Here is a 22,979-nt window from a genome sequence, read left to right on the forward strand (position 1 = left end):
GCGTCAAGGTTTGAGCTGTGACTGAAACTCTTCCCGCACTCTAGGCATTTATACGGCTTCTCTTCTTTGTGGATCCTGTGATAGGTGTCAAGGGTTGAGCTGTGACTGAAACTCTTCCCTCACTCTAGGCATTTATACGGCTTCTCTCCTTTGTGGATCCTGTGATGGGTGTCAAGGTGTGAGCTCCGACTGAAACTCTTCCCGCACTCTAGGCATTTATACGGCTTCTCTCCTGTGTGGGTCCTGTGATGTTTGTCAAGGCTTGAGCTCTGACTGAAACTCTTCCCGCACTCTAGGCATTTTTACGGCTTCTCTCCTGTGTGGGTCCTGTGATGGGTGTCAAGGCTTGAGCTCCGACTGAAACTCTTCCCGCACTCTAGGCATGTATACGGCTTCTCTCCTGTGTGGGTCCTGTGATGGTTGTCAAGGCTTGAGCTCCGACTGAAACTCTTCCCGCACTCTAGGCATTTATACGGCTTCTCTCCTGTGTGGGTCCTGTGATGGTTGTCAAGGCTTGAGCTCTGACTGAAACTCTTCCCGCACTCTAGGCATTTATAAGGCTTCTCGCCTGTGTGGATCCTGTGATGGGTGTTAACGTGTGAGCTCTGACTGAAACTCTTCCCGCACTCTAAGCATTCATAGGGCTTCTCTCCTGTGTGCATCTTATGATGGGAGACAAGGTGTGAGCTCCGACTGAAACTCTTCCCGCACTCTAGGCATTTATACGGCTTCTCTCCTGTGTGCATCTTATGATGGGAGACAAGGTGTGAGCTCCGACTGAAACTCTTCCCGCACTCTAGGCATTTATACGGCTTCTCTCCTGTGTGGGTCCTGTGATGGTTGTCAAGGCCTGAGCTCTGACTGAAATTCTTCCCGCACTCTAGGCATTTATACGGCTTCTCTCCTGTGTGGGTCCTGTGATGGGCGTGAAGGCTTGAACTCTCACTGAAACTCTTCCCGCACTCTAGGCATTTATACGGCTTCTCTCCTGTGTGCATCTTATGATGGGAGACAAGGTGTGAGCTCCGACTGAAACTCTTCCCGCACTCTAGGCATTTATACGGCTTCTCTCCTGTGTGGGTCCTGTGATGGGTGTCAAGGCTTGAGCTGTGACTGAAACTCTTCCCGCACTCTAGGCATTTATACGGCTTCTCACCAGTGTGGATCCTGCGATGGGTGTCAAGGTTTGAACTCTGACTGAAACTCTTCCCGCACTCTAGGCATGTATACGGCTTCTCTCCTGTGTGTATCCTGTGATGGGCGTCAAGGGTTGAGCTCTCACTGAAACTCTTCCCGCACTCTAGGCATTTATACGGCTTCTCTCCTGTGTGGGTCCTGTGATGGGTGTGAAGCTGTGAGTTCTGACTGAAACTCTTCCCGCACTCTAGGCATGTATACGGCTTCTCTCCTGTGTGGGTCCTGTGATGGGCGACAAGGTGTGATCTGTGACTGAAACTCTTCCCGCACTCTAGGCATGTATACGGCTTCTCTCCTGTGTGGATCCTGTGATGGGCGTCAAGGGTTGAGCTCCGACTGAAACTCTTCCCGCACTCTAGGCATTTATACGGCTTCTCTCCTGTGTGGGTCCTGTGATGTTTGTCAAGGCTTGAGCTCTGACTGAAACTCTTCCCGCACTCTAGGCATTTATACGGCTTCTCTCCTGTGTGGGTCCTGTGATGGGCGTGAAGGCTTGAACTCTCACTGAAACTCTTCCCGCACTCTAGGCATTTATACGGCTTCTCTCCTGTGTGGATCCTGTGATGGGTGTCAAGGTGTGAGCTCTGACTGAAACTCTTCCCGCACTCTAGGCATGTATACGGCTTCTCTCCTGTGTGGATCCTGTGATGGGTGTCAAGGTTTGAGCTCTGACTGAAACTCTTCCCGCACTCTAAGCATTCATAGGGCTTCATGCCTGTGAGAATTCTTTCATGCAGCCTCCCATCAGCTGAAAGAAAAAAACCCAAAGAGATGGTTATTTCAGTCACCAGAGGAGCCACTGATAATCAAGGGAACTGGCAACTAGAGTAGTCCACAGATTCTTTTTTATTATTAATTTTATTGGTGGCCTTTTTGGACATAGTGGCATAATTCACACGTTCCGGTGTGTTCTAGCTTCCTTGCTCTTTCTTGGCTCCCTTCAACAGTGGAAGAGGCAAGAACAAAACCGGGGAGGTGAGTGTGGGTAGTGGGAGGAGAGCGGGAGATCCCAGTTGGGAACAGGCTGGCAGAAAAAGAGGCGTTCGTTCTGACCCTTCGCTCTGTCAGAAACGTCCAGAGCATCTGAAGCCCCTCTTCTCTATAGCAGCCCAAAACAGGGTCAAAAGAACTATTGGAAAAAACTCTCTCTCTCTCTATATATATATAACCCAGTTAGAGGTGTGGAGTTATATGTAACATATAGAAAGATAGCAGCAAAGGAATGTGCTTGACCAGAGGATATATATATATAATAAAACGTTTCTTTATATTGAATTTGAAGAACGTAGTAACAACAAATAACGAGGGACAACAGAAACACAGTCTGTTCATTCCTTAATACAGACAACCCACAACAACCAGACATACAGAAGAGTGGTTAACTGCCTATGTACAACTGCTATAGAAATAAGCAGAAAACCCCTCCCACTCTATACAGTTAGAATGTTTAGAATTGTTGAGCAGGGGATTGGACTCGATGGCCTTTTAGGCCCCTTCAAACTCCACTATTTTATGATTCTATGACTATGCTTAACGTAATATTTCTAGCAAGAACGAGCCATCCTCACAATGCTGGTGAACGAAACCACACAGGGGGAAACTGGGGATAGTGGGGTGAGCCCGGGGGTTCCTTCTCTCATTTTTTGATCGGGTAACCTCCCTTGTGGACTGTGGGAATGCTGTGGACATCATATATCTTGACTTCAGCAAAGCTTTTGACAAAGTACCACATGACATTCTGATTAACAAACTAGCTAAAAGTGGGCTAGATGGAACAACTATTAGGTGGATTCACAGTTGGCTACAGAATCGGACTCAAGGAGGACTTATCAACGGAACCTTCTCAAACTGGGGGGAGGCAACGAGTGGGGTACCGCAGGGCTCAGTCCTGGGCCCAGTGCTCTTCAACATTTTTATTAATGATTTGGACGAGGAGGTGCAGGGAACGCTTATCAAATTTGCAGATGACACAAAATTGGGTGGGATAGTTAATACCCTTGCAGTGGGGAGAGAAGACCTTGGGGCTGCAGGAGCCTGGGCTCTGCAGTCTCTCCCCCAGCTGCTGAACATCTGCTGACTAGTGCCCCGCCTTGCTTACAGGTAAAGCTCCAGCCGGCCAGAGGCAGCGCCTCGGCGCCGCGCCGCACTTTGCGTCGCACAGAGGAGCCACCCTGTTTTGAAGAACACCAGCCGACCAGCAACCAACAGCAATTCCTCAAAAAAATTTTAATCAATTTTTAAATAAATTTTTAATATGTGCCTGGGGAGCTCTGGGGGATATGGGGGTGCCTGCATAACTGTGGTCACGGGTAGGGGGAGGTATGGTGCCGGGGGAGGAACAGGCCAGATGAGGAGAAGAGGGGACAGATTCCTTACAGCTATCCCCTCTTCTAGTCCTTCCCCCAACCAGATGGTTCCTGGCGGCCTTATCAGCTTGCTCTCGGGTCTGGTGGTGCTGCTGCTGAATGCTAGGTCAGTCCAAAACAAAATCTCTCTCATCCATGATCTGATTGTGGATGAGGGGGCTGACCTGGTATGCATCACTGAGACCTGCGTGGGGGAACTGGGAGGGGTTGCTCTCACCCAGCTCTGCCCTCCTGGGTACTCGGTGCAGCACCAGCACAGACTCGAGGGCCGGGGAGGGGGGGTTGCCGTGGTCTATAGGAATACAATCTCCCTCTCTAGGCTTCCTGTTCAGTCGAGTGCTGGTCTTGAGTGTCTGTACTGTGTGTTGGGTACTCGAGACAGATTAGGGATTCTGCTGGTGTACCGTCCACCCCGCTGCCCCACAGTCTCCCTGCCTGAGCTGACGGAGGTTGTCTCGGACCTGGTGTTGAGAACCCCCAGGATGGTGGTTCTGGGGGATCTCAACTTCCATGCCGAGGCTGCTGTATCCGGAGCGGCTCAGGACTTCATGGCTGCCATGACAACCATGGGGCTGTCTCAACATGTCATTGGCCCAACACATGCAAAGGGACACACGCTTGATCTGGTTTTCTCGACTGGGCAGGAGGATGGTGATCTGGAAGTGGGGGAACTAACATCTACCCCCTTGTCATGGTCGGATCACTTCCTACTGAGGTTTAGACTCTCGGCGGCCTTTTCCCTCTGCAAGGGTGGGGGGCCTATTAAAATGGTCCACCCCCGGAGGCTAATGGACTCCGATGGATTCCAGAGGGCTCTGGGGGATTTTCCTGCTGATATGGCCGGTGCTCCTGTCGAAGCCCAGGTCGCTCTGTGGAATGCAGAGATGACTCGGGCGGTTGACACGATCGTGCCCAAGCGTCCTCTCCCTCTGAGCAGAGCCCGGTCAGCTCCTTGGTATACACCTGAGCTGAGGGCGATGAAGCAAGAGGGGAGACGGCTAGAATGCAGGTGGAGGAAGACTCGTGCTGGGTCTGATCGAACACGGGTTAGAGCTCACTATCGAGCCTACTCTGTGGCGGTGAGGGTGGCAAAGAGGCAGTTCTTTTCCACCAGCATTGTGTTTTCTCAGTGTCGTCCGGCGGAGCTTTTCCGGGTGGTTCGCGGCCTGTTACACTCTGGGCCGGGGCGAGAGATGGTGGAACCCTCGGTAGCACGCTGTGACGAGTTTGCACGGCACTTTGAAGATAAAGTCGCTCAGATTCGTCATGAATTGGACACCACACTTAATGCATCTCCACTAGTAGAAGCGTTCAGAGCGCCGTCCGGTTCAGCTTTATTGGATGAGTTTCAGTTATTGAGGCCCGAGGATGTGGACAAGGTGCTTGGCCAAGTCCGGTCGACCACCTGTGTGCTTGACCCTTGCCCCTCGTGGCTCATTACATCAAATAAGGAGGGGATCGCCGGCTGGGTCCAGGAGGTTGTAAATGCCTCCTTGAGAGAGGGAGTGGTGCCGGCCTCTTTAAAAGAGGCGGCAATTAGACCACTCCTGAAGAAGCCTAATCTGGACCCGGAAGATGTTAACAACTACAAGCCAGTGGCTAATATCCCTTTCCTGGGCAAGGTGCTTGAGCGGGTGGTTGCAGGACAACTCCAGGCACTCTTGAATGAAACGGATTATCTAGATCCATTTCAATCGGGTTTCAGGCCTGGTTTTGGAACGGAAACTGCCTTGGTCGCCCTGTGGGATGACTTCTGTCGGGAGAGAGACGGGGAGTGCGACCCTGTTGGTTCTCCTAGACCTCTCAGCGGCCTTCGATACCATCGACCATGGTATCCTTCTGGATAGGTTGTCTGAGCTGGGAGTTGGAGGTACTGCGTTGCAGTGGTTCCGCTCCTACTTGGATGGCCGATTCCAGAAGGTGGTGCTGGGGGATTATTGCTCTGTGCCGTGGCACCTAAGCCACGGGGTTCCACAGGGCTCTATCTTATCCCCTATGTTGTTTAACATATACAAGAAGCCGCTGGGGGAGGTTATCCGGAGATGTGGACTGAGGTGTCATCAATATGCAGATGATACCCAGCTCTACATTTCCTTTTCATCAAACCCAGGTGAGGCAGTGGCTGTTCTGAACCAGTGCCTGGGCACGGTAATGGACTGGATGAGGGCTAATAAACTGAAACTCAATCCAGACAAGACGGAGGTACTGTTAGCGGGTGGTTCTTCTGTCCAGCGAGGTGATGTTTGCCCTGTCCTGGACGGGGTTGCACTCCCCCTAAAGGATCGTGTCCGTAGTTTGGGGGTGCTCTTGGATCCAGAACTGTCACTTGAGGCACAGGTGAACTCAGTGGCAAAGAGCACCTTTTATCAGCTTAGGTTGATATACCAACTACGCCCTTATCTGGACAGAGATAGCTTAGCTACAGTTATCCATGCTCTGATAACCTCTCGTTTGGATTACTGCAATGCGTTATACGTGGGGCCGCCTTTGAAAACGGTCCGGAAACTTCAACTGGTGCAAAACAGGGCAGCAAGGTTATTAACAGGGACTGGCCGTCGAGATCACATTACGCCAGTCCTTTTACAACTTCATTGGCTGCCAGTCCAGGTCCGGGCCCAATTCAAAGTGCTGGTATTGACGTTTAAAGCCCTAAACGGTTTGGGGCCAGGTTATCTGAAGGAACGCCTCCTCCCATATGTACCTACCCTGACCTTAAGATCATCTACAGGGGTCCTTCTCCGTGAGCCCCTGCCAAAGGAAGTGAGGCAGGTGGCTACTAGGAGGAGGGCTTTCTCCGCTGTGGCACCCCGGTTGTGGAATGAGCTCCCCAGAGAGGTCCGCCTGGTGCCTACACTGTACTCCTTTCGTCGCCAGCTGAAGACCTTTTTATTCACTCAGTATTTTAACACTTAATTTTAACTTAAATTTAAATTTTACTGTTTTAACTCTGTATTTTAATCTTTTATCAACTTTGCTGTGTGGTTTTATCCTGATTGCGCTTTTTATATTGTATTTCGTAATTGTGTTTTAACCTGTTGGGTGTTTTACTGTGGTTTTAATTTTTGTGAACCGCCCAGAGAGCTTCGGCTATTGGGCGGTATAAAAATGTAATAAATAAATAAATAAATAATAAATAAATAAATAAAAATAAATACCCTGGAAGACAGAAACAAACTTCAAAGTGATCTTGATAGTCTGGAGTCCCGGGCTGAAAACAACAGAATGAAATTTAATAGGGATAAATGCCAAGTTCTATATCTAGGAAATGCACAGTTACAAGCTGGGCGATACTTGGCTCATCAATACTACAAACGAGAAGGATCTTAGAATTGTTGTAGATCACAAGTATTCTAGGAACTGTTTCCAAATTCCCTCAAAATCATTCGTTTTTATTATCCCTCTTCTTACTTTTATATTCCATGTTGATTTATCATTAATAGCGATATCCCATATCTCTTTGTACAAATCTTCAACAAGATAATCTTGAACCTTCCAGTTCCTAGTTATGATTAACCTTGCTGCTGTCAGCAAATTCGTTATCAATTCTTTTGTTTCTTTATTACAATTTAATTTTCCATATAATGATAGCAATGCCACTGTAGGTGTCTCTTCAATCTCCATTAGGAATCGGTTCCACTAAAGGAATTCTGTTTTGCCTGGCTTTCTGCACAGCGAAGGTGGTCCTTTGAATATCTGGAATTCCTGGGATGCAGTTGAGGGAGGCCAAGGTGTTGTGAATCTTGAAATATTTCAGCCAGCAGAAAGGTCTGAAACTGGGCTGTCAAGCACAGATTATCGCTGACTCCCATTGGCCGGATCTACACCTTGAGTCAAATCATTACAAATGGAGAATAAAAAGCAGGAAATAACCTTAAGAATCAAATGGGACGGACACAAACCTGGGCGGTTTTCACAGCCTGCACGCAGCGTTACAAGGAACTCATTCAGCAACCCAGGGAGTGGAAGCACCCCGAAGCAAACAGAAGCACTTTGTAGCACAGCAATCCTAGTTCTAAATACTCACATCCAGGCATCATGTAGGGTGGGAGTCTGGAGCAGTCCAAGCCCGTGGGCCGGTGGGGGACAACACAGAAGGTCCCCCTTGCTGGCAGATGTGACGCCTCTCCGCCGCTCTTGTGAACTGGACCAGTTTTATCCTGGGAGTCCTCTGGGTCCCACTCTTGGCGCTTCCAGATTTGAGCGCTACCCCCGCGGAGGAGGCTGCCTGGCCTTGTGCTTCCCCCGCTTGCTCCTGCCTGGGGTCCTGTGGAATTGTGGTAGGTGAATTGCATGCTGGGAGTTGTAGTAGAGGTATGGAGGGGGGCTGGGAAGGAGAGAGGAAGTGGAGGGTGGAGTCTGGGAGATGGGAGCCAGTGTTTGCTGGAGTCTCAGTTTTAGTGTAGGCTGAGAACAAAGTAGCATTTCAGAAGCTGTCTCTGGTTTCTTAGGATGCTTGCAATGCAACAGTTCCTCGCATCCCCCCTTCCCCCAGGGCTCCTCCTCATCCCAGGGCTTGGTCGGTCTCTCGGCTGAGTTTCCCCCAGGTCGTCTCAGTCTCCCGTTTCAGCTCAAGCAGCCGCAGGGGGGAGAAGCAACTCACAGAAGAGCCTCTGCTCACAACACCCCTGCAGAGGAGATGGGCAGGAATTTCAAATGGGGAATCAGTTTTGCATCATTCAGTATTTTTTTATTGTTGTTGTTATTATTATTACCATTATTGCAGGGCTACTACCTGGAATGACAGTGTTGAGCTACAAACTGGGGATTGGCCTGGGAATTAAAGGTAAAAAATCTACCAAAGAAGCTATATTTCAGAAGCTTCTTTTGTAGATTTCTGGCCTTTAATTCCCAGGGCAGTCCCCAGTTTGTAGATCAACACTATCGTTTGGACATAGAAGGACTCACTGTTGTATTCCTTTGTATTGGAGATTTGTGGCATGCTTGAAAAATTTAATGCTTATTAAGTGCATATTTGTTCAAGTTCTATCTTTGCAAGTTTTATTCTGATGAAGCCCCACAGGACCCACAGGACGAGAATTAAGTATATACTAAGGGCAGCGAAAGGCAACAAAACCCTGCTTTTTTCAAATTTGCAGAGATAGTCTTAAATGGAAGTTTGATCCAAGGCTTGTTCTAACTTTTGTTGTCTATTTGGCACTGCAGATCCGTTCCCCAGACTGTCTATAAACTTTGCGCGTCACCCGTTGTTGCTTCCCAAAGTATGTTATAAATGATAGACAACAGCCCTTTCATGTTTTCTGTGGTTTGAAGAGCAGGGGTTGGCCTAGATGGCCTTATTCTTCATTTTTTAATGTTTATTTTTGGACATAGTGTCCTGGTTTGCACATCACATGGCAATCTGCTAATATATATATGAAAAGGACTCTGGGTAACCCTGAGCATTCTGGGGTGTTAACAATCCCCCCCATCTTTTTCCTGTTGAGATGCCTGGGGAAAAGATTCCCCCATTTCTGTTCTTTGATGCGATTTCAGGCATTTGGAATGCTGGAAGCCCTCCCTATACTGTAAGCATTTAAAAGGCTACTTCCCAATGTGGATCCTGTGATGGTTGTCAAGGTGTGAGCTCCGACTGAAACTCTTCCCGCACTCTAGGCATGTATACAGTTTCTCTCCTTTTTTTTATTTTTTTTTAATTTTAAAACACAGAATAAACATCTTACAAAAAAGAAACAGCAACACAACATACTACATACATTTTGAATAAATGTTGAATACATATATATTGAGTAAATATTAACTATAACCTATCCTATCATTACAAATATAATCTTTCTTAACATATAAGTGCACCCTCCACCTTGGGATCTATTCCTGCTTCCAAAATCTCATACTTTTTCCGCTGGCGGTTTCCCACTTCCCTTAGAAAACACAAATATTAGGAACTGTTTCCAAATTCCTTCAAACTCATTTATTTTCATTATACCTTTCCTCCACTTAATATCACAAGTCAATTTATCATTAATAGCTATACCCCAAACTTCTTTATACCATTCTTCAATAGAATATTCCCCCTGGATCTTCCAGTTCCTAGCTACCATCAATCGTGCTGCACTCTAGGCATGTATACGACTTCTCTCCTGTGTGGGTCCTGTGATGGGTGTCAAGGCTTGAGCTCCGACTGAAACTCTTCCCGCACTCTAGGCATTTATACGGCTTCTCTCCTGTGTGGGTCCTGTGATGGTTGTCAAGGCTTGAGCTCTGACTGAAACTCTTCCCGCACTCTAGGCATTTATACGGCTTCTCTCCTGTGTGGGTCCTGTGATGGGTGTCAAGGCTTGAGCTCCGACTGAAACTCTTCCCGCACTCTAGGCATTTATACGGCTTCTCTCCTGTGTGGGTCCTGTGATGGTTGTCAAGGCTTGAGCTCTGACTGAAACTCTTCCCGCACTCTAGGCATTTATAAGGCTTCTCGCCTGTGTGGATCCTGTGATGGGTGTTAACGTGTGAGCTCTGACTGAAACTCTTCCCGCACTCTAAGCATTCATAGGGCTTCTCTCCTGTGTGGGTCCTGTGATGGGCGTCAAGGGTTGAGCTCCGACTGAAACTCTTCCCGCACTCTAGGCATTTATACGGCTTCTCTCCTGTGTGCATCTTATGATGGGAGACAAGGTGTGAGCTCCGACTGAAACTCTTCCCGCACTCTAGGCATTTATACGGCTTCTCTCCTGTGTGCATCCTGTGATGTGAGACAAGGTGTGAGCTCCGACTGAAACTCTTCCCGCACTCTAGGCATTTATACGGCTTCTCTCCTGTGTGGGTCCTGTAATGGTTGTCAAGGCTTGAGCTCTGACTGAAACTCTTCCCGCACTCTAGGCATTTATAAGGCTTCTCGCCTGTGTGGATCCTGTGATGGGTGTTAACGTGTGAGCTCTGACTGAAACTCTTCCCACACTCTAAGCATTCATAGGACTTCTCTCCTGTGTGGATCCTGTGATGGTTGTCAAGGTTTGAGCTCCGACTGAAACTCTTCCCGCACTCTAGGCATGTATACGGCTTCTCTCCTGTGTGCATCTTGTGATGGGCGTCAAGGTGTGAGCTCCGACTGAAACTCTTCCCGCACTCTAGGCATTTATACGGCTTCTCTCCTGTGTGCATCTTGTGATGGGTGTCAAGGTGTGAGCTCTGACTGAAACTCTTCCCGCACTCTAGGCATTTATACGGCTTCTCTCCTGTGTGCATCCTGTGATGGGAGACAAGGTGTGAGCTCCGACTGAAACTCTTCCCGCACTCTAGGCATTTATACAGCTTCTCTCCTGTGTGGGTCCTGTGATGGGTGTCAAGGCTTGAGCTCTGACTGAAACTCTTCCCGCACTCTAGGCATTTATACGGCTTCTCTCCTGTGTGGGTCCTGTAATGGTTGTCAAGGCTTGAGCTCTGACTGAAACTCTTCCCGCACTCTAGGCATTTATAAGGCTTCTCGCCTGTGTGGATCCTGTGATGGGTGTTAACGTGTGAGCTCTGACTGAAACTCTTCCCACACTCTAAGCATTCATAGGACTTCCCTCCTGTGTGGATCCTGTGATGGTTGTCAAGGTTTGAGCTCCGACTGAAACTCTTCCCGCACTCTAGGCATGTATACGGCTTCTCTCCTGTGTGCATCTTGTGATGGGCGTCAAGGTGTGAGCTCCGACTGAAACTCTTCCCGCACTCTAGGCATTTATACGGCTTCTCTCCTGTGTGCATCTTGTGATGGGCGTCAAGGGTTGAGCTCTGACTGAAACTCTTCCCGCACTCTAGGCATGTATACGGCTTCTCTCCTGTGTGGGTCCTGTGATGGGCGTCAAGGGTTGAGCTCCGACTGAAACTCTTCCCGCACTCTAGGCATTTATACGGCTTCTCTCCTGTGTGCATCTTGTGATGGTTGTCAAGGCTTGAGCTCTGACTGAAACTCTTCCCGCACTCTAGGCATTTATACGGCTTCTCTCCTGTGTGGGTCCTGTGATGGGTGTCAAGGTTTGAACTCCGACTGAAACTCTTCCCGCACTCTAGGCATTTATACGGCTTCTCTCCTGTGTGGGTCCTGTGATGGGTGTGAAGCTGTGAGCTCTGACTGAAACTCTTCCCGCACTCTAGGCATTTATATGGCTTCTCTCCTGTGTGGATCTTGTGATGGGCGTCAAGGCTTGAGCTCTGACTGAAACTCTTCCCGCACTCTAGGCATTTATACGGCTTCTCTCCTGTGTGGATCCTGTGATGGGTGTCAAGGTGTGAGCTCTGACTGAAACTCTTCCCGCACTCTAGGCATGTATACGGCTTCTCTCCTGTGTGGATCCTGTGATGGGTGTCAAGGTGTGAGCTCTTATGGAAACTCTTCCCGCACTCTAAGCATTCATAGGGCTTCATGCCTGTGAGAATTCTTTCATGCAGCCTCCCATCAGCTGAAAGACAAAAACCAAAGAGATGGTTATTTCAGTCACCAGAGGAGCCACTGATAATCAAGGGAACTGGCAACTAGAGTAGTCCACAGATTCTTTTTTATTATTAATTTTATTGGTGGCCTTTTTGGACATAGTGGCATAATTCACACGTTCCGGTGTGTTCTAGCTTCCTTGCTCTTTCTTGGCTCCCTTCAACAGTGGAAGAGGCAAGAACTAAACCGGGGAGGTGATTGTGGGTAGTGGGAGGAGAGCGGGAGATCCCAGCTGGGAACAGGCTGGCAGAAAAAGAGGCGTTCATTCTGACCCTTCGCTCTGTCACAAACGTCCAGAGCATCTGAAGCCCCTCTTCTCTATAGCAGCCCAAAACAGGGTCAAAAGAACTATTGGAAAAAACTCTCTCTCTATATATAACCCTGTTAGAGGTTATACATAACTCTGTTTGGAGTTATATGTAACATATAGAAAGATAGCAGCAAAGGAATGTGCTTGACCAGAGGATATATATATATAATAAAACGTTTCTTTATATTGAATTTGAAGAACGTAGTAACAACAAATAACGAGGGACAACAGAAACACAGTCTGTTCATTCCTTAATACAGACAACCCACAACAACCAGACATACAGAAGAGTGGTTAACTGCCTATGTACAACTGCTATAGAAATGAGCAGAAAACCCCTCCCACTCTATACAGTTAGAATGTTTAGAATTGTTGAGCAGGGGGTTGGACTCGATGGCCTTTTAGGCCCCTTCAAACTCCACTATTTTATGATTCTATGACTATGCTTAACGTAATATTTCTAGCAAGAACGAGCCATCCTCACAATGCTGGTGAACGAAACCACACAGGGGGAAACTGGGGATAGTGGGGTGAGCCCGGGGGTTCCTTCTCTCATTTTTTGATCGGGTAACCTCCCTTGTGGACTGTGGGAATGCTGTGGACATCATATATCTTGACTTCAGCAAAGCTTTTGACAAAGTACCACATGACATTCTGATTAACAAACTAGCTAAAAGTGGGCTAGATGGAACAACTATTAGGTGGATTCACAGTTGGCTACAGAATCGGACTCAAGGAGGACTTATCAACGGAACCTTCTCAAACTGGGGGGAGGCAACGAGTGGGGTACCGCAGGGCTCAGTCCTGGGCCCAGGGCTCTTCAACATTTTTATTAATGATTTGGATGAGGAGGTGCAGGGAACGCTTATCAAATTTGCAGATGACACAAAATTGGGTGGGTTAGCTAATACCCTGGAAGACTGAAACAAACTTCAAAGTGATCTTAATAGGCTGGAGTGCTGGGCTGAAAACAACAGAATGAAATTTAATAGGGATAAATGCCAAGTTCTATATCTAGGAAATGCACAGTTACAAGATGGGGGATCCTTGGCTCATCAATACTACAAACGAGAAGGATCTTGGAATTGTTGTAGATCACAAGTTGAATATGAGCCAACAGTGTGATATGGCTGCAAGAAAGGCCAATTCTATTTTGGGCTGCATTAATAGAAGTATAGCTTCCAAATCACGTGAGGTACTGGTTCCTCTCTATTTGGCCTCATAGATCATAGAATCATAGAATAGCAGAGTTGGAAGGGGCCTACAAGGCCATCGAGTCCAACCCCCTGCTCAATGCAGGAATCCACCCTAAAGCATCCCTGACAGATGGTTGTCTGTCTAAAGTATTGTGTCCAGTTCTGGACTCCACAGTTCAAGAAGGATGCAGACAAGCTGGAGCGTGTTCAGAGGAGGGCAACCAGGATGATCCGGGGTCTGGAAACAAGGCCCTGTGAAGAGAGACTTAAAGAACTGGATATGTTTAGCCTGGAGAAGAGAAGACTGAGGGGAGACATGGTAGCACTCTTCAAATACTTAAAAGGTGGTCACACAGAGGAGGGCCAGGATCTCTTCTCGATCCTCCCAGAGTGCAGGACACGGACTAATGGGCTCAAAGGAAGCCAGATTCCAGCTGGACATCAGGAAAAACTTCCTGACTGTTAGAGCAGTACGACAATGGAACCGGTTACTTAGGGAGGTTGCGGGCTCTCCCACACTAGAGGCCTTCAAGAGGCAGCTGGACAACCATCTGTCAGGGATGCTTTAGGGTGGATTCCTGCATTGAGCAAGGGGTTGGACTTGATGGAAGTTGTAGGTCCCTTCCAACTCCGCTATTCTGTGATTCTATGATTCTACTCCTAAGATGCTCAGATGCAAAGCTTCCTCTGGATCACAACCAGAGATAGGTGAAGAGAGCAAAGCTGTGTTTGGTGGTTTTTTAAAATAGATTTATTAGAGAAGGGGTCCTTGCATATTTTAGAATCAATTTCTGGTGCTTCAGGGCTTTGCATATTTAAAAAATGATTTTTAAAATTCAGTTTCTGCTGTTGGAGAGCTTGCGTAGTTTTAAAAATCAATTGATTGAGGGGTTGCTCCTTGCATAATTAAAAAAAAATCCTTTCCTGGTACGATGGGTCCTTACATGTTTTTATAAATCAATTTTTGTTGCTGTGGGTCCTTGCATATATTTTAAAATCCATTTGTGGTGCGGTGAAGAGTTCCTCTTTCTCACAATTGAATAATCCCTCATGCTATGCAAGCATTGGAGACCTCCAGGTCTCTTCATCAGGCAAGTTGTTAAAAGGCAGGTTTGGAAAGGGGTGGGGTGGGGTGAAGATGATACCCAATTGTGCAGTCAGCGATTCGGCTTTCTGCACAGAGAAGGTGGTTCTTTGCTTCTCTGGAATTCCCTCGCCTCAGTTGCCAGTTAAATTATTTATTTATTTATTTATTTATTTAGCACCAACAGTGTACTTGGAGCTGTACAGAATATTCAAATTAAACAGTTACCAGGACACTGCAATAATGCTACAAGACGGAAGCGAAGATTTAACCCAGCTCCTAAAGAACCAAATGGGACAGACGCAGCCTTGGGCGGTTTTCACAGCCTGCATGCTGCGTTACAAGGAACTCCTTCAGCAACCCAGGGAATGGAAGCAACCCCAAGCAACGGGAAGCATATTTTAGGAAAGCAATGCTAGTTGTTCATACTCACCTCCAGGCACCATGTGGGGTGGGGGGTGAGCAGCCCAAGCCCCTGGGCCGTTGGGGGGCTACGGAGAGGGTCCCCTTTGATGGCAGATGTGACGCCTCTCCGCCGCTCTTGTGAATTGGACCAGTTCTGACCCTGGGAGTCCCACCCTGGTGGCTGCAGAGGTCAGCGCTTCCCCTGCTGAGGATGCTGCCTGGCCATTTGCTTCTCCAAGTTTGCTACTGTGGAATTGTGGTAGATGAGTTGCATGCTGGGAGTTGTAGTAGAGGCATGGAGGGGAGCTGGGAGGGAGAGAGGAAGTGGAGGGTGGAGTCTGGAAGATGGGAGCCAGTGTTTGCTGGAGTCTCAGTTTTAGTGTAAGCTGAGAAAAAAGTAGCATTTCAGAAGCTGTTTCTGTCATCTGAAGATGCTTGCAATGCAACAGTTCTTCGCATCCCCCCTTCCCCCAGGGCTCCTCCTCATCCCAGGGCTTGGTCGGTCCCTCGGCTGAGTTTCCCCCAGGTCGTCTCAGTCTCCCGTTTCAGCTCAAGCAGCCGCAGGGGGGAGAAGCAACTCACAGAAGAGCCTCTGCTCACAACACCCCTGCAGAGGAGATGGGCAGGAATTTCAAATGGGGAATCAGTTTTGCATCTTTCAGTATTTTTTAATTGTTGTTGTTATTATTATTATTATTATTACCATTATTGCAGGGCTACTACCTGGAATGACAGTGTTGGGCTACAAACTGGGGATTGGCCTGGGAATTAAAGGTAAAAAATCTACCAAAGAAGCTATATTTCAGAAGCTTCTTTTGTAGATTTCTGGCCTTTAATTCCCAGGGCAGTCCCCAGTTTGTAGATCAACACTATTGATCTTATTAGATTGTAAGCCTATGCGGTACCCAACAGAGCTGACCCCACCAGAGCTGACCCCACCGGAATTGGAGTCACCAGCCTCTGCTCCCCAGGAATCTCAACAGGAAAAAGATGGGGGGGGGGGGTTGTTAACACCCCAGAATGCTCAGGGTTACCCAGAGTCCTTTTCATATATATATTAGCAGATTGCCATGTGATGTGCAAACCAGGCCACTATGTCCAAAAATAAACATTAAAAAACTAAGAAAAAGGCCATCTAGTCCAACCCCTGCTCTTCAAACCACAGAAAACATGAAAGGGCTTTTATCTATCATTTATAACATACTTTGGGAAGCCACAACGGGTGACGCGCAAAGTTTAAAGACAGTCTGGGGAACGGATCTGCAGTGCCAAATAGACAACGAAAGTTAGAACAAACCTTGGACCAAACTACCATTTAAGACTATCTCTGCAAATCTGAAAAAAACAAATTTTTGTTGCCCTGGCTCCCCCCCCCAAGCTACCTCCAGCTTCCCCCTGTGTGTTGTAGTGTTCACCTGCATTGTCAGGATGGCCTCCGTCTTCTGACCCTGTTTTGGGTCAGAAGAAGGATGCTCTCCCACACTAGAGGCATTCAAGAGGCAGCTGAACAACCATCTGTCAGGGATGCTTTAGGGTGGATTCCTGCATTGAGCAGGGGGTTGGACTTTTTTTTAGTCCTTGTAGGCCCCTTCCAACTCTGCTATTCTATGATTCTATGATCCTCCTACTCCTAAGGTGCTCAGACCCATAGGTCCTCTGGATCATAACCAGAGACGGGCGAAGAGGGCGGAGCTGTGTCCCACAGCCTTGAGGTGTTTATTTTAAAAAAAATTTAATGGAGGAGGGGGTCCTTGCATGTTTTGGAATCAATTTATTGTACTTCAGGGAATTAAAGGTAAAAAAATCTACAAAATAAGCTATATTTCAGTATCTTCTTTTGTAGATTTCTTACCTTTAATTCCCAGGGCAATCCCCAATTTGAAGATCAACACTATCATTTGGACTTCGAAGGACTCATTGTTGTTTTCCTTTGTATTGGAGATTTGTGACTTGTTTGTATAATTTAATGCTTACTAAATGCATACTTGTTCAAGCTCTATCTTTGCGAGTTTTATTCTGATGACGCCCCACAGGACCCACAGGAGGAGAATTTAACATAATCTGAGGGCAGTGAATGGCAACAAAACCCAGCCTTTTCAAATTTGTCACTGCAGATCGCTTTCCCTAATTGATAGATATCAGCCCTTTCATGTTTTCTGTAGTTGGAAGAATCAAAGTTTGTTAATGTCTTGGTTAATGCCATGTTTCAGGCCACCTTGTGAGCAAATACTTTAACGTGTAGTTTCAACATCCACCCAGCTGGTGTTCCAACTAATAGATCATTCAGTTTTGCAGGTGAAATAGGTTGTCAACAAGATCCCCTGCTCTGTAAAGTCCTCTAGCTTCACATTCCCTGTATTGTCCACATTTGTACCATTCACAAAATGCCAGGTGGTCCACAAATGGGAGGAGGGGGAAATGGGGCAAGCTTTGTCACCCATTGCTTCCGAACAGAAAAGGGAGCCTGGGTAAATGGGTTGGTTATGTGTGCCAGGTTTGCTGGCCTCATAGGAAGGAAAATCGTTCCCCTTAACGATGGAACTGTTTGTTCCATTTTTGGTTTTCCTGTAAAGAGCTAGCTTTTGAAGCCTAGCTTTTTTCTTCCTGTGGGCAAAAGTAGTCTTTGCCATTTCTTAAGCAATTCTTCTGAAACCTGGACAGGGATAGTCCGAACGACGAACCGGGGTCGAATCATCGTCAGTGTGGCAATTCTGCCCAGCCAGGATAGATTTAATTTGCTCCAGGCATGGAAGTCCTGTCTGCTTTCCCATATCCAGGCGGGACCCTTCCCTGTTGTCCCTTTGCTGGAGGGGATGTGGGAATGTTGGGACACAGATCCATAAGTGGTGGGACTGTCCCCAGATTCAACACTTCTGGTTTTGAGTATTTGGGGTGGTTTCAGATATTGTGAGTTGCGTCATTGTGCCAGAACCCCTCTTAGTCCTGTTATGTCAAATGGATAATGTCAGAGGCAATTTGTCGCACAGTGAAGTGATCCTGTTGATGTTGCTAGCAGCGTGCCTAGAAATAGTACGACATTGGAAAACGGGTGGTTCACCAATATCTAGGAAATTGCACTTTCAGAGAGGCTCCAAGAGTTCTGAGAGGTGTGGCCAGACACAAGCACTCCATGGAAATCTGGTTTCCCTTCCTTGCATTTATCAACAAAGGGATGGAGGCCTATAAGCCTCGGACATCCCAAACATCATTCTGGAGGGATCTAATTAAATGAGCCATGCTGTAAGGACATTCCACTGTTTATGAAATTCAAATAAGATCGTTGACTGTTATTGTATTTGTTGACTATATTTGTTGACTATAAGCTTGTTGTACAATGCACTATAACTAAATAAAATAAAGTTTTTAAAACCCAGATTGTTCGTGCTGAGATTCCTGGGGAGCAGAGGCTGGTGGGTCAAACTCTGGTGGGGCTCTGATTCCATTTCCGGCTTCTGTCTGAAATTTATTCATTTTATTTATTTTTTACATTTATATACTGCCCCATAGCCGAAGCTCTGTGGGTGGTTTACAAAAATTAAAAAAGTATACAAAATGTAAAAATCATCAGAAGCATAAAAACAACATAAAACGCACAAGCTTAAAACCGCAATATAAAAAGCTGAAGACTACAACCAAAATAAAAAATACCTAGCTGGAATAGACACATTTAAAATGCAATACATGGTTTAAGACAACAGAGCCGATGTGCATTATCAAAGAGCTCACGTGCATTATTTATCTATTAATTTGCAACATTGGAAGCCCCATACTGAGCACATTGCAGTCATCCAGTCTTGAGGTTGCTAGCGCCTCACCTCTTTGGCCAAGATATTCCTGTCCAGAAGTTGCTTTTGTCAGCTGTCCATCTATCGTTCGATGTGGGTAGAGTGGAAAAAACTGCGTCCATTTCTGCTCAAACCTGGAAACAAATTGATCACAGGCACGACATTTTCCAAATCAGGCAGAAGCACCGGAGAAGGCCTCCTGGCTGAGTACGTTCACATATTTCTTGCAATAATCAGCAGGGTGGTGAGTTTGCTAATCATGCAGGCGTATTTCGGCCAACATTCTCAGGAACTTGCGAGATCATGCTAAGAGATGAGGCCTTTAGGTGCTGCTGATTCCACCGCTTGTAACCTGGAAGGGGCTCTTCACGGGCACAGACCACACAAGCCTGTCCCGGAGAAACGATCTTTCACTCTCTGCTTGATTCTTTGAAAAGGAAGGGCTGTGCTCCATTTGAAAACCCTCCCACATTCCAAAAAATGCTTGGATTGAAAAGATTCCCGTGATTTCGGGATTATGGATACTTGCAATGTTGGAAGCCCTTCCCACACTCTAGGCATTAAAAAGACTTCTCCCCTGTGTGGATCCTGTGATGGGCGTTAAGGCTTGAGCTCTGAGTGAAACCCTTCCCACACTCTAAGCATTTATAAGGCTTCTCACCTGTATGAATCATGTGATGGGCACTAAGGCTTGAGCCCTGACTGAAAGTCTTCCCACACTCTAAGCATTTATAGGGCTTCCCTACTGTGTGGATCCTGTGATGGGCATTAAGGTTTGAGCTCTGACTGAAAGCTCTGGCGAGGGCTGGTCCATGAAGTCACGAAGAGTCGGAAGAGACTGTACAAATAAAGAACAACTTGGAATGATAGTGTTCAGCTTCAAACTGGGGATTGCCCTGGGAATTAAAGGTAAGAAATCTACAAAATAAGCTATATTTCAGTAGCTTCTTTTGTAGATTTCTTACCTATAATTCCCAAAGGAATCCCCAGTTTGTAGCTCAACACTATCTTTTGAACTTAGAAGGACTCATTGTTGTATTCATTTGTATTTGAGATTTGTGACGTGTTTGTATAATTTAATGCTTACTAAATGCATATTTGTTCAAGCTCTGTCTTTGCAAGTTTTATTCTGATGAAGCCTCAAACAAGGACAATGAGGGCAGCGAATGGCAACAAAACCCAGCTTTTTCAAATTAGCAGAGATAGTCTTAAAAGCAGTGGTGGCTCCAAGGGGGGGTGTGCGGAGGGGGGCAAACGCCCCCCAAACAAGGAGCTTGCCACCCCAGTTTCAGGACTCCTGTTATAATTGCCTGCATTCTGGGATGGCCGAGAAGCCAGCGGCAGTGGAGACGAGGATTTGATCCTGTTCCAGGGCTGGCTTTGAGGCCTCATTGTTGTCATGGTGATGATTAATTATCTGGAAGAAGGGGCTGGTTGTTTTAGGAAGAGGTGGGGCAGGGTGGGACGCTTAGGAAGGAGCGACTGGGCAAGTGTAAAGCGGAGAGCAGCACGTGGCAGGCAGGCCAGGCAAAGCAGCCTCAGTGAGCAGATACTGGCGAGGCCTGCTTCACTTGCTCCTTTTCCGGTGGGAGCAAAATGCAACTGAAGAGGAGGAAGGAACAAGGAAGAGATATGGAGCAACCGGCCCAGGCTGCTGCCTCTGCTTCCCCCGCGGCTGCCGACTGCACCCTGTTTAAGTATGTTTTAAAAGATTCTCCTTTTCTTTGAGTTACTGATGTCGTTTCATTCCCTTAAGACAGTCTGCTGACTATCTAGCCTTCCGTTTATATGATTGCTCTCCCTTATAAAAACACTTCCTAATATTGTTTGTCAGGAAAATGCTCAATAGACTATTCAAATCTTCTGCACAGAGGAACATTTTATTTACCCCACTTTTGCCTTTTTGTGAATTGAATCTGGTTCGTAGAATATTTCTGTGCTGGTTGCAAAAAACATTTTGGGGTTTTAATATTCAGCACACTGTCGTTATGTATATTGGGTTTTGTTTGCATGTTGCTTTTTGCTGTTTTGCCCCGTGTGTAATAGTTTTGCTAAAGTTTTACCGTTTGCTGTTTAACCTTTGCCTATCTGGCCAGCTCTGTCTGAGCAGGGCGGGGTGGGGGCAGGCAGCTTCAGGAACATCACTATCATCTTCATCCTGGCATGATCTTATTGCTGTTTTTTGTAATGTTTCTTGCTCCTGCTGGTTGCTATCTCTTTTGTTCATTTCTGGGTGGGTAGGGGATTATTTCCCTCAGCAAAAATACTTTTGTTTTAACAAAAACCATTCCCATCAGATCCCGATATTTTCCTGAAAAAAATATTTTCATGGGGCTGTGACAATAGGGAATGCATGTAACTCTGTGGTGTCATGTCATGTAAAATTCTATTTGGGCTTGGTGTATGTGTGATTTTCAAATTGAGAAATTCTTGTGTGTGTGTGTGTGTGTGTGTGTGTGTGTTTGGGCCTAGAATCCATTTTGTTTTGCTGCATAATTCATCTCAATTATATTGTGAACACATGGTTTTAAAAAATAATTTCTTTGCTTTTTGTGGTGCAAGTTAATATATGTTCATGGCTCAATTCCTCCTGTTTGATTGAACACATTTTCTTCCTTTAAACATGTGATTATGTAAGCCAAACTCTCTCACTTGCAGCCATTGGCTCCTATTTAGCTTCTGCCTCAGTTTATCTATGTGTGAAATGGATTTCTTGGTTTCCCATCTGCATTTAATTTAAATGTTGGAGAAGTGGGCTTGTCTATAAATGCCTTTCTCTGTGCTGTGACATACCCTGGATAAATTGTGTGCATGTGTGTTTAAGACACTTTTTTTTTTAAGCCTGCTCTCTGTTGGCTCTGGGAACTTAAGTGTGCTGCAATTATGCAACCCAAACTCACTCTCTTGCAGTAATTGACTCTTATTTGCCATCTGCCTCAGTTTGCCTGTGTGAGAAATGGGCTTCTTCCTTCCCTACCTCCCCTTGCCTCAATAAGTGGGCTCTGCCACAAACTGCTTTCTCTGTGTTATTCTAGAGAGGTTTCTAGGAGGGTGGTGACCCCCTTGGCTCTGTCTCCAATGAACCCACTTTCTGCCCCACCAATTAGGGTTAGGTAACTTTGGTTTGGGATGGGGGCCCTCATAACTGCATCACACTTAAAACCCCTGATGCATAAACTTATTCTTGGCAGTTCTCCAAACTATAGTCCAGCACCAGCCAGCTAGAACACTGGTTATTCCATGGATCTCTTCCTTTTTTTCTCATTACAGTCGGCCAGGAAAAATGAGGGGCGGGGGGGGGGGGGAGAATTAATCTGTACCTTTTCCACGTCTTCCTTTTTTCTCCTCAGAGAATTAAGACAGGAATGGGGGGCGGGTGGGGAGAATTCACTCACAGTGCAATAGTAAATTGTGAGAATTTGCTCACAACATTTACTCATCAATTAATCTCACCATATTCAATGCCTCTTATTTATTTAATTACATGTTACAAAGGCAATGGATTGTAATAAAAAAAAACTCAGCTTCATCAGGAGCATCATCTTCAAAAACATTGTCTTTTGGATCTTTAGACTACTACTTCACAAGCCAAGCAAAACTCAGGAAAGAGTCTGATGTCACAGAAACACAGAGTTCCTTGGAAAGACTTAACTGAACCAGAACTTGACTAAGAGGAGGAATTATCTGGCAGCAGTAGTGAGTTTGATATTTCTGAAATAGATAATTCTGAAGACGTAAGTGTTTCAGAGTTGCCAAATGCTTGTTTAGGGGTTGAGTTAATGCCTCCCTTTGTAAAAAAGTAAAAAGAGAAAAAAAAGTTACCTGGTCCAAGTGACATTGCACAGTCTCAAGAAGAAAGTCCAATTCAGACAGTGCTAAAAAGTTATCCATCAATAAAAGATGGCCAATCGTCATGGAGACATTTCAACCCAGCATGGTACAAATGCTATTCTTGGTTAGAATACAATGTAATACAAAATGCTGTGTTTTGCTTTATTTGTCACCATTTCTCTGGAAAAGATCCCTGTATTGCTGAAAATTCATTTACTCACAAAGGGTACAACAACTGGAAAAAAGCTACTGGATTGAAGCTGCATGACAGAAGTGCAGTCGACAAAGCCCCATGATATTCTGATTAACAAACTTAGGGTGACCCTATGAAAAGGAGGACAGGGCTCCTGTATCTTTAACAGTTGCATAGAAAA

The 22,979-nt window shown here is 46.3% G+C and overlaps 1 protein-coding gene across 1 annotated transcript in view; it reads right to left on the reverse strand.

The window, feature by feature from the left end:
* Nucleotides 1-302: 302 nt before the first annotated feature.
* Nucleotides 303-22,979, reverse strand: part of LOC134412206 (zinc finger protein 721-like) — a 28,582-nt gene continuing 5,905 nt past the window's right edge. Inside the window, exons 3-6 of the mRNA XM_063146047.1 lie at nt 19,345-19,567; nt 19,237; nt 9,655-11,921; nt 303-1,923 (exon numbers count right to left, since the gene is read on the reverse strand). Coding sequence (XP_063002117.1) covers nt 303-1,923; nt 9,655-11,921; nt 19,237; nt 19,345-19,567 — 4,112 coding nt within the window. The remainder of the gene's footprint in view (nt 1,924-9,654; nt 11,922-19,236; nt 19,238-19,344; nt 19,568-22,979) is intronic.

The sequence above is a fragment of the Elgaria multicarinata genome, chromosome 21, assembly GCF_023053635.1.
Source record: "Elgaria multicarinata webbii isolate HBS135686 ecotype San Diego chromosome 21, rElgMul1.1.pri, whole genome shotgun sequence".
Classification (NCBI taxonomy): Eukaryota; Metazoa; Chordata; class Lepidosauria; order Squamata; family Anguidae; genus Elgaria; species Elgaria multicarinata.